Here is a 12,599-nt window from a genome sequence, read left to right as displayed (position 1 = left end):
TAAAATGGATAATAGTCGGGAAATTACGGTATACAACTGCAGGTGGGGCAGTATGTCTGCCAGCTTACAGGTGTGGGCCAGATGTCTACCTCTCACCTGGAAGCCCCAGGAGGTGTTTAAAAGTATAAGTATACTATAAGTATACTGTAAGTATACTGTGTGTTTCACTAATTCACAGATTGGGATAAATGCAGACCAAATTTCCCTCACGGGAATCACGTGATTCCCTCACATGTTTCACTAATTCACAGATTAGCATTAGATGCTATATTAGCATTAATTCGCAACCCTGTTACTCTAATTAAAGTAACATGGTTATTATCATAGTTATCAAGGTATTTTTTGCTAACTATGATATATTTATGATTAAATATGCTGAGTTAAATTATAAAAATAAATGTATTTGTATAATTAAACATTATTTACATATTTTAAATAAATTGCCAGAATTTCTTCTGTTAGTACAGCGTCATTGCAGCATAGTGTGCCACAATTCATGTTGAGATTCAATTAGAGCTGAAAATAAACAAATTTTGGTTAGATATTTGTGATTATTTGCAATAGATAGGCCTAATATCAGAATTTCTAATGGATTTCTACAGATTTATGATGTTATGACTCAATTTGCAACCCTGTTACAAAAACATTTTTGTTAAAATAATGATAAGTAATTTTGCTATCACACAAAAAATGACATCTATAGTCCTTAGAACAGCTTATGATTATATGCACAATGTATCTGAGCATATTTGAGAATAGATACTGGAATTTTTTAAAAAAAACTGTATGTCACTGTTCAAACTGAAGATAATTAAGCCTTTGATAGTTAGTCGATAACATATATAATATATATTAACAGTTTTACCTGAAATCATATGACTATTCAGTGTAAAATGACTTCCTTTATTGAATGAAAAAGGATTTACTGAAAAATATTTAAAATATATACTTTTTTCATGCTATTTTGTATATGTAACAGGGTTGCGTAACTACATGTACAAAGCAAATAAAACATATGAGGTGGAAAAATTACCATTGATGCCTGAGCATGACAAATCATATAATTTAGTAGTTTATGACCTATACTTCTTAAATATTCAACATAAAATGATAAAATAGAAAATATTTATTTAAGAAGTGTAAAAGCCAAAATGTCCTCTAATTCTGGAAAGTCCCCTAATTCTCCACAGTCACAGACAGAAAACAATAAAAACAGAAAGAGACCAGGCAGTATGCCAAAAATGTTGACATTCACTACCTCTGTGGATCTCGCCGGTTTCTGACTTCAAGCTATCCACCTTATTCATTAAACCCTAAATCTGTCCAGTTTCCATCTGCTGTCCATTCTGTTTACATTATAACTTAGTGCTGTCTCAGCAGGCTAACTGGAATGCTTCAACTTATAGACCCTTTCAACAAGGTAAACAAACACAATGCTTGAATGTTCTATTTGGTTCCCAATCTACTTCCTCTGCATTAAGATAACATATGGAATGTTAAAACGGAAGCCTTGTGGGGCCAATTATGATGCTGATAATGGAACTCTCTTGAAAGGGTCTATATTTCTTTCAAAATGACAATTCTGCTCTCAATATGGTTATTCTATACAGTACATGACTGACAGAAAAATATAAAAGTTTGCTTTAACATGGCTTAGGATACGTCAAGCACTGTCTACCGTGACATTAAAATCAATACAACGTAGCTTCAGTCGGAAATAGAAAACCTAATTTCTGAATACTGAGGTGTCATGGCGATGCCCATTGTTGGCTACGGAATATCGTGGATACTCACAGCCAATTGGGGCCACAGAAGGTCATGATGACAAATGATGGAAAATATGACACCAGTTTGTTGGAGACATGGCTATTGTACGACGCAGGGTTCCAGGAAACCTTTGGTGTGTGTGTGTGTGTGTGTGTGTCTGTGTGTGTGTGTGTGTCTGTGTGTGCGTGTGTGTGCGTGTGTGTGTGTGTGTGTGCGTGTATGGATAGGAGAGACGAGGGACACTAAACCCTGTTTAGTTGTTTAGGTCCTTATGAAAGACAAGACAATCGGCTCTCAAGTGTCATAAATCATAAGACAGAGCACATCTGAGACAAGGCTCTGGTTGCACAGCTTATTATGATGGACTTTCTAAAGATGCATTTTTAAGCCACTATATGTTCTCTAAGGGGCCTTTGGTCACAGTGCACGTCTTCATGTGCACGTTCACCCCTCACTGGGAGTTTCCCCATTGTAAAATCTTCCAGACACACCCAGAGTGTTTTGAGACAGGGCAGTATAAGACGCAAGATAGGGCAGGGCAGTATTAGACGCAAGAGTGATAACTTATAAAGAGTTATAACTCATAAAGACTGACTCATAAAGAGTGATAACTCATAAAGAGTGATAACTCATAAAGACTGACTCATAAAGTATAAGATGCAAGCTATGAATTTGAGAGATTTGTTGGGATCTTTCCAGTAAACCATCCAGGTTACTTTCAATGCATGGGAGGATTTAGAGCAGTAGAGTGACATGTTAATACTGTTATTATTCAGTGGTGTCATTTACTGTGCAGTGGAACGTGGTAACTCAGAAAGAGTGGTAACTCATAAAGAGTGGTAACTCCTAAAGAGTGATGACTCATAAAGACTGACTCATAAAGAGTGATAACTCATAAGGAGTGGTAACTTATAAAGAGTGATAACTCCTAAAGAGTGATAACTCCTAAAGAGTGATAACTCCTAACTCCTAAAGAGTGATAACTCCTAAAGACTGACTCATAAAGACTGACTCATAAAGAGTGGTAACTTATAAAGAGTGGTAACTTATAAAGAGTGGTAACTTATAAAGAGTGATGACTCCTAAAGAGTGATAACTCCTAAAGAGTGATAACTCATAAAGAGTGATAACTTATAAAAGGGATAACTCCTAAAGAGTGATAACTCAGAGTGATAACTCATAAAGAGTGATGTGAGAGAGAGGCTTTGCAACCCCCAACTCACATTTAAGGGATGGGCGTGTCCAGAAAACTGAGAAAACTCAGTGGTTGAAGGGTTGGCAGACAACAAATAGCTCTCGAGTTTTAAGTGATAAAGGTGCAGGTTTATTTACAGTGCGCAGGTGCAATATATGAAATAACAAACAAACAAAAATACTTTGGAAAAGAAAAGAAAAGAAAACCGGCCATCATAGGCATTACAAACTCACACATACAGCCTCACAGCAAGCTGACGCAGTACTCTGCCATTCCAAACTACTTCTCCCATTCCACTCTCTCTTTCTCCCTTAAATAGGCCTACCAATCAAAAGTGAATTGGTAGAGCTCACTGTCCAACAGGGTGTAATACATAAGGAATAACTATGGACCTTTTCCATACACATACATAACATATGACACAACACATAATTTTACCATACAAAGTACATAAATGGCCACACATATACTTTACATACAGACAGGGACTTTACAATCAACAATCAGAACAGATAATAAACTAATTAAACACACGCCAACTCACCACCTCCGCGCCAAACAACCCACTTTCCACTGTCCCGGGACAGTGAATAAGGAACTGGCTCCAATGCGGTTCGTGTTTCCCCAGGGGACCAGTATTCGGACGTACCCAGCAGAACGTTGGCAAACAAGATGCGTGAGTGTTCGGTCGGTGTATGTGATGCACGTCGGGAACTGTATGCGTTTATCAGTGTAAATGCTTTGTGGGAGCTGCGTGTAGGGAATTAAGGCTCACTAACGGTGAGACCCGTGAAAGCGAGACCTTCGCTTTTCACAAGTGATAACTCATAAAGACTGACTTATAAAGAGTGATAACTCATAAAGAGTTAACTCATAAAGAGTGATAACTCATAAAGACTGATAACTCATAAAGAGTGATAATTTATAAAGAGTGATAACTCATAAAGACTGACTTATAAAGAGTGATAACTTTTAAAGAGTGGTAACTCATAAAGAGTCAGAAGAGCTTCAAGAGTTTTATCACATGTAGACAACTGATTAATCAAACGTACACATTCAACTGGACACACACACACACACACACACACACACACACACACACACACACACAGATGTACACACGCAGATGCACATAAACATACACACACACACTGACACACACACACACACACACAGATGTACACACGCAGATGCACATAAACATACACACACACTGACACACACACACACACACACACACACACACACACACACTGGTGCACCTAGACAATGGCGCACACACACACACACACACACACACACACACACACACATTGGTGCACATAGACACATGTCCACACACACACACACACACACAGTGTAATGGCATGGGCTCAAGGGCTGGCAACCCCTATAGACATCAGCACATAGTCTGAGAATTCGGGGGCCTTCTCGGCCACTCCTCTCACTACCTGGCAAATAAACACTCAAGAGAACACCAGCCTTACCCCCCCCTCCCACCCGCCCACACACACACACATACACACACACACACACGCACACACACAAACCCACACCCATCAACCAGCACAAACATAAAGACTGTGGACTGAGTAAAAATTCCTTCCTTGTCCCGTTCCACTCACACGTGCCGTGCCCGGTAACAGTCACCGGGGAAGTTCCTAAGAAAAACATTGGGTGCTACACTCAGTCAGCAGCACATGTCCAGTCCAGTAGACGTGTGTGTGTGTGTGTGTGTGTCTGTGTGTGTGTGACTGTGACTTGTGGCAAGACGTGTTTTTATAAAGTCTTCTTCGGTCATCACCCACTGTCTCCGTCTTTGATGTGTGAATAATCTGTGCAAAACTTTATTTCCCCTTTCTTGTTTTTACAGTAGCAGTATTCAATAAAAACAATCTGGTAAATGTCTCTGTAAAAAAGCAAAAGTGCAGTAACTCTGAATGTTGATTTACTGTTTAATGTTGAAGTCTGTATTTGAACTATATGGACTGTGGCGGTTTGCAACAGCTTGTTCTGAAAAAAACCTCATTTGAAAAACAGATTCATTGTAGAATTTTCACATGCTGCAGAGGTCAAAAAATATAACTATGAATCAAAATAGTTATGAGTTATTAATAGTGAAAAAAACAAAACCAAATGCAGCTCTACTCTTCAATTACGATATAAATTCAGGACAGACTGGCATTTGCATGGACATGTGTCTTGTAAAAGCAGATGAATTCCACTAAATAGCACTAACTACGACTCAACAAAATTAAGTTTATTTTCAAGCAGATTAAAATAGCAGGAATCAAACGTAGCAATTTGTTGTTGCTTGGTCAATTTCAGAAGTTTTTAAACATTACTAGTTTGCTTGTCATTTTGGACAATGGTGGAATATGGTATTTTGTTTTAATCTATGGATACCACTAGCAGATATATACTAAACCAGAAAGGAGTTGGGGAACATCAAAAATGTTGAACGTGTTGGAAATGTTGAATATGTTTGAAATGTTGCTGGTTATGTTGTCAGGCCAAAAATGCCACAGGCAGTGACAGACATGACACGACCGCAGTGCCAGCGGTTTCCTGTTACCCTCTCTTGGTGTCAGTTCACTGGTGGAAGGCAGGGAATGTGAAAGCCGTGCCAGTCATGCTGCCGGCAAATAACACCCAATTTCGATGGATTTTTTTCTCCTGAGGGTCAGGGTCACTTGACAAATAGCATTATATTTATTATACAAAAAAGCATTTACAAAAACTTCCAGCAGTGTTTCACTGATTTTGTTTTTATCCTATTTACAATAGATATGCACTTCTATATACATTTGATTTCAACAGAATTTAAGCCTTAATAATAATGATAGCCCTATAACAATGAAAATAATTTAAATATTGCACTTTGATCAAATATTGCACGTTGATCAAGTAACATACAGTATGGTAGATGGCATTACATATAACAAGTGTGGTAACATTTTTATTTGATCTGACATGCTACACAACATTCTTTAAACTTCAGGTTAACTTATCCTACATATGACCCTTTTTAAACTTCAATCAATGTGTCATTTTGGATTATGGAATTAGGAAAATATCAAATTAATCTCCACTCATATACAGTATTCTATAATACTTAAAAAGAAGGATTTTTTTTATTCATGGACCAAGTTCAAACCCAATGCCTCTGTAATGTAGTTTAATGAAGTAAAGCAATGAGACAAACTGAGACCCCTTCTTTGGCCACTAGTAAAACAAGACTGGAATATTAACTCATGCTTGTGTGTGACATTCACATCTAAAGGGAGTCGTCTGATGCTGAGTTGGTGTCCAGTGAGTCGTCCATCTCTGCTGTCGTCTCCTCCTCTGCTGGTGTCTCCTCCTCGCCTGCCTGTCTCTGGCTTCCCACTGAGTCGCTGAGGTCTGTCTCGAACCCGGGGTTCATCTGCCCCCGAACGTGCTTCCTCTGGACCTCCTCAAACAACTGCAACACCTGCGGCAGGTGAGGAAGGCACCCCAACTTGGTCAATATACAGCCCGACACGCAACCAACCCATTAAAGGTACACTATGCAGGTTTAGGTATTTTTGGATACTGTAAAGCTCCCTCTAGAGTTGCGATATATTTCTATTTTACTCTGCTGTTGTAAATAGCAAACTTCTCCTGACTTACCCCCTCCCCTTGCACACATTGAAAATGCTTTTGCTGTGGAGGTAAAGGATGAACAACAGGCAAAAACTATCTCCAAAGAGCTATATCTACTGACAAGGTAGGCTAATGTTTCACGATTCTCGTGAGATTTGTTCTTGAATTTGCATGGCTGGATTTCTTGGTAGCCACTCGCTACGTCTATGCTGTATAGCTATGCTAGGTGAACGGTTCGCCTATTACAAGTTCGTTTACCATCAATTGGCTTCGTAAAGGTGAAAATCTTGCATAGTGTACCTTTAATGTGACAATACAGCGATGAAAGCAGAAATCATCATCCCTAAAAGAGTTCACATTGCTTCAACAAGGTAAATACTGTACCTATCCACAGTATTTTACTATGGACTAAGTAGAATTAGCAGTATTATCTGCCACAATATCATCTTGTTTCACTAAATTCCCCTCGAGATCAATATTTAATCTAATCTTGGCTTAAACTGCACCTGTGACTTTGGGATGAGTCCGACTCTGAAGAAGCCGATGTTGCCACTCTCAATCTTGGTACAGTCTACCACGGTGGAGGCGATGTTCTCTGGCGAAGGCCCATCACAAAGTACCCCCTCCACCTGTGCAAACACGTGCAAAAACACACACACACACACACACACACACACACACACACACACACACACACATACACACACAAACACAGACACACACACACACACACACACACCTCATTATAAACCCACCGAGAAGACTTTACAAATATACCTACAGCTAATGAGAGAGTCTCTCTCTGCTCTCCTCCGTGACTGAGTGTATCCGCTGTGTATTTACCTTGTCTCCCAATTTAGCATACACCTGGTTATGATGAGTCGTGTCTGCTTCCCCTGTGGGGTTGGCTGAAGTCACTGCTATTGGTCCGACCTGAGAAATAAAACAAGACTTTGCTTAAAACAGAACATTACGATTCAACAATATGATACTTGAACTCAGGGAAATGTTTTGTGTGAGATTTTTATGACTGCTTCCAGAGATCTTCTGAAACTATAGGTTTAACTTTTTTCAAACTTCATTAGCTTATTATGCTCCAGTTTTAAAGTGTGTACAATTGTAAAATATTACAACCAGTTGAGTGATTTGGTGAGTATATACCAGGCTAATGAGCTGTGTTGCCACTGTGCAGTCTGGGTTTCTGATGGCAATACTTTGTGGTGTGCCAATGTACTTTGAAGAGTCTTTCAGACCAAAAAAATCCATCCAGGGCGCTGGAGTTACAAACAAAACAAGAAATAATAATATTTAATTTATGTGACATTTTTTAAATAAAGAACCAAGGTGGATATATTATTTTCTTCAGTAATAATAGTCTGTTAGTAAGTTCATTCATGAGTAGGGGTTACTGTAGGTATAGTTATTTACACACACACACACACACACACACACACACACACACACACACACACACACACACACACCACACAGAGACACACACACACACACACACACACACACACACACACACACACACACACACACACACACACACAGACACCTCGTGGGATGACGAGGCTGATGGAGGAGGGCCATGCGGCCTCCATGAGGTCCCAGAGCAGAGGGTTGATCTGGTCCCTCACTGGCTCCAGCTGCTTAATGGACGACACCCACAGGGACATGGGACGGTCTCCAGCATGCTGCTTTGTCCTGGCACACACACACACACACACACACACACAGACACATACACAGACACACACACGCACAGACACACACACACACACACACATACACACACACACACACACACACACACACACACACACACACAACGTGGAAGGGTTAATAAAATGTCCATTGTAATGACACCATTCCACAAAAGTGACGCTCTTTGTTGTAACAAAATCAGATCTCACTTGTAGGCTTTTTCAACAGCTTCGGGGCGATTACAAGCTGCTACTAGTACATAGACCGTATCAGTTGGCATCCCACATATGCCACCATTCTTCATGATCTCTGCATAAAAAGGTAAACAAAGATAGGGTTACTTGCTAAGTGATACAACTCGCTTTTCTGTTATCAGTTGTAGGAGGAACTTAAGTGTTATTGCTTACACAGTTAAACAAGTTAAACACAAACACATTTAGGTATATTTTCAGGATCACTTAAAAAAAATAACTGAGCGTTATTTTGTAATACTCTGAAAGTTATACAATAATACAAAGTTTGGATCTGCCATGATTCTAGAGTGGAAGTCTCTCCCTCACCTGCAATCTCCATCACAGATGTGGCCTTCCTGGATGTCAGGTGGGGGCATTTCTCTCTGCCCGTGCCCCCCAGCTTGATGAGTGGGGTGCCCAGCGGCATCTGTGGCTTCTGGAACGTGCTGTTGAAGAGGTTGGCCAGGAAGCAGTAGAAGCTGACCAGGCCGAAGATGATGGTGACGCCGATGTCGTAGCCGTAGGGTAGCGCGCCGACCGCGTCCAGCAGGAAGCTGATGAGGATTAGCTGGAAGGTGAAGGCGTAGGCGAACCACGCCACACTCAGGTACAGCGCCCCGACCGTCACCAGGCAGTTGAAGAGCATGAAGCTGATGATGCCCACGGCGACGCTGAAGCCGCGTGTGCAGCCGTAGAGCCCGCCAAAGCGCGTCAGCCCCCACACCGTCCACATAAAGCCGTACATGATGAAGGCGGCGCTCTCCAGGGTCTTGCCTCGCGAGAAGGCCACCGAGCCACACAGGAGCTGCAGCAGGCCGCCGGACACCACCGCCCAGGGCAAGATGAGCACAGCCAGGGGCCCCTCGGCGCCCACCGTCGCCGTGATGGCAAAGGCGGCCAGCACGCTGGACGCGTGGCCCAGGATTTCAGCGTCGGCATACTTGGAGTAGCCGAGGTAAGGCGCGTGGAAGTCTTTGTCGTGCGGCATCAGAGAAATGAAGCTGGTACGCGTGAGGAGGGATTTGAGCAGGCCGTCGCCCGTGGGCACTTTGTACGGCGACGCCTTGTTGTTGATGCTGACCAGGAGCATGAGGGCTGTCGCCACAAAGATGGCCGCCTGCACGCCCTGCGTCCCGCCCTGGAAGAAACCCCGGGGTTGAGCTGCGACCGCGATGCTGTACGCTACGAAGAAGAGCTGGTAGACGCTGTCCGCCACGCTTCTCCGGACGCTGAACAGCGCCAGGACAAAGAAGAGGACGGCGAATACGGTGGGGAAGGGGACGGGGGAGTACGGCTGTGTGCCGGTCAGATTCGCCACCAGGGCGCTGTAGCCCTCGGCAAACCTCAGGATGGCCATGAAGCCGTAAAAGGTGGCGGAGTAGATGTTTAGGCCACGGTAGCAGAGGACACAGACGCCCAACTGGAATACGCCTGCCGTCCACAGCCACGGCACGTGGCCGACAAACAGCTTGGGGACCACGCCCAGCAGGGGGCAGGCTAGCACGCTAGCCGCAAGCAGGTTCATGACCAGGCCCACGGCCTCCACATCGCCGCTATCCAGACCCTGCTGCGTCTGGGTCTGGCTGGCTTTGTCTGTACCGGTACCGGGAAGCTGAATATCACCGCGTGTGACATACGAGAGTAGGCGCCCAGTGCCGAAATATGCACCGACAAAGCACACTAAGAGGTAGTTAGCGGCCGTTGCGCCCTGTCCAAAGCTAACGTTAGCAAGGCCAGCTATCTGATGGGCACAGGCTAAGCTGATAGTGAGAGCGATGATAAAGAGCACCACCTTCTTGGCTAAAATAGCCACCAGGGCCAGGATGAATAGGGCTAATGTGAAGGCTGCTAGGCCAGGTATCATGGCATTTCTGAGCCCCTGAGTGGGGTTTACATAGCCCTCCCCCACCAGAATGTACACAAGACCAGAAGCACACCACAGGGCAGACACTGTCAAGCACAAACACGTGAAGAGAGGATCAGGAGACAGGCTGCGTCGCACACCTATGGATAGAAGAAAGAGTAGAGATTTACCATAGATACAAATAATGTTCAATGAGACAGGATTAGAATGATTGCAGTCGAAACAGTGAAATACCAGAATATGCCAGCAGGGCAGCTATAATGAGGAGCAGAACTCCCAGAGCTGTGCTGGAGATGAGGCTGTCTCCTGACACGCTGCCATATCCATTCACCAGAAGCAGCAAAGAGCCTGAGAGGGGAAAAAAAAACACATTGCTCACTGTCCTGACAGGTGTCACAACACTGTCGAACTGAGGGACATGGTTTGCCCTCTACTGGCTATAATGTGAACTGCAGCAGAGTAGCACGGGAGAATACCACTCCACAGATTGTAATCTACAGATCTTTCAACTTTCACAGTATTCATTTTAATTGTATGAGATATAGGCCTACCAATTGTTTTTGATTGCTATATTTTTAAAAAAAAGCCTGTTAATTGTGCTAGAATTCTAAAGGCTCAGTGACAAAAACAACAAGACCAATAATGTGTTGATTGCGTGGCAGGCTACTGATGAAGATGATGTAAATGATTATCACAGTCATAATTATCGATATTATAATAACAAACCTAAAATGATAAACAAATAGTCTATAATGTGTTGAATGCATAGCAGCTAGCTACTGATAAAGAATCAATATTATGAAAATGATAATCACTGTCATAATCAAAATTATAACAACAAAAACTATAAACACAGGCTATAATGCGTTGATTGCGTGAAACTGAAGAAAGCTTTTGAACATTTCACTTCTTGACTGGCAAGATGCGGCGAGTCTGCTAAAGTGTTCAAAACCTTTATTTTAGTAAACTCTGTACACAAACATTGTTCTCAATGCTTGAGTTCATGTGTAGAGACCCTGGTGATACTTCGACCAAAGTTTCATGTTGTGTCGAGCCTTCTTAGTGTTTTAAGAATAGCGATTTTGATGCGATCCTAGCACTCCCATTCAAAAGGCCATTTGACCCGAAAACGACAATACGCTCAATCTTAAAAGTAGCGCTTTCGTCCTAATTATGACTTTAAACGAAAGTTTGACTCGGGTAGCCTACATTCACAAAAATACCCGTTTTGACCTGCATTTTGGCGAGAGTTACGCTTTATTAACATGCATCAATTACAATTTTCAAATAAATTAAATCTGCCGGGTGTAGAAAATACATACAACAGCATTTAAACATTCTTAATAATAAGGACAAGTTTCCTACCACCAGAGATTCCTAAGACTCCAACTGAGTAATGTAGCGACTGGATTTCAGCGTCTGCCATCGCGCGTGTGGATGAACCCAACTGTGTGGGCATCTTTTTATAACCAGGGCATGTAGGTACAGTACGTCACGCGCGTCACTCAAACTCGGTAGAGAACGCGCCTCTCAGATTTCGGAAACTTTCAGGAAAGACGGAGACCTTGAGGAAATGTATCGCCCACAGCAAGGAAAGCTTTTGTAAAAATTCCCAAATGAAAAAAGCTTGAATATATATACCACCACTGAATATATATATATATATATATATATATATATATATATATATATATATATATATATATATATATATATATATATATATAGGCTGCCTCTGGCATATACAGTATCTTTAAGACAAAAACATTGGCTTGACATCAGTATTAACTCAAAGTTGTGCTAAAAAAACAATATTATCATACCAAAGTACTCACAGAGTCTTGAGTTCAAGGATAAGGATATACAAAAATAAAGTTCCATCAGCCTTCAAAGAGCAGAAATGGGGTGCCCTGTCTATCTCTATATCAGTTTATTCTTTTCAGTGAACAACTAACACCAACTAAGAGGGAGTCTGGCCAAGTTAGCCTAATATTCATAGGGAATAGATCATAACAGCAGTTTTGGCTCTGGTAAGGTAGAACATGTAAATTCATAGGCATATGCATACAACAGCATTACGATATGAGCCTGTTTGGCATCAAAGACACAAGAACGGACAAGGATTTGGAGAAATAACGCCCAGTGAGAAATTATTTTATAGCTTGAAAGGAGAGGAGTGTGTTTTTGTGAGTGCTGGTGAACATAT

The 12,599-nt window shown here is 41.9% G+C and overlaps 1 protein-coding gene across 1 annotated transcript; it reads right to left on the bottom strand.

Moving 5' to 3' along the window:
- Positions 1-5,651: 5,651 nt before the first annotated feature.
- On the bottom strand, positions 5,652-11,829 carry si:ch211-153b23.4 (uncharacterized protein LOC335392 homolog). The gene is made up of 9 exons (XM_042074177.1): positions 11,759-11,829; positions 10,628-10,741; positions 8,857-10,533; positions 8,506-8,605; positions 8,148-8,296; positions 7,748-7,860; positions 7,430-7,519; positions 7,093-7,215; positions 5,652-6,434 (listed from the first exon to the last, which is right to left on the bottom strand). Exons 1-9 carry the CDS (start codon positions 11,817-11,819, stop codon positions 6,240-6,242), a joined length of 2,622 nt encoding a protein of 873 aa, XP_041930111.1. The 5' UTR covers positions 11,820-11,829; the 3' UTR covers positions 5,652-6,239.
- Between the last annotated feature and the right edge of the window lie 770 nt (positions 11,830-12,599).

This window comes from Alosa sapidissima, chromosome 20 (genome assembly GCF_018492685.1).
Source record: "Alosa sapidissima isolate fAloSap1 chromosome 20, fAloSap1.pri, whole genome shotgun sequence".
In the NCBI taxonomy this organism is placed as follows: Eukaryota; Metazoa; Chordata; class Actinopteri; order Clupeiformes; family Clupeidae; genus Alosa; species Alosa sapidissima.
This window is presented reverse-complemented; position numbering and strand designations above follow the sequence as displayed.

Bases quoted from the DNA above. Each gene is read 5' to 3' on its own strand.
- si:ch211-153b23.4 (XM_042074177.1), bottom strand. From the start codon at position 11,819: ATGGCAGACGCTGAAATCCAGTCGCTACATTACTCAGTTGGAGTCTTA. The intron at 10,534-10,627 runs GTATTTCACTGT...TTCTATCCATAG, and splicing joins TGCCCTGCTGGCATATTCTG to GTGTGCGACGCAGCCTGTCT. The intron at 6,435-7,092 runs GTGCAGTTTAAG...CACCTGCCGCAG, and splicing joins GACTCATCCCAAAGTCACAG to GTGTTGCAGTTGTTTGAGGA.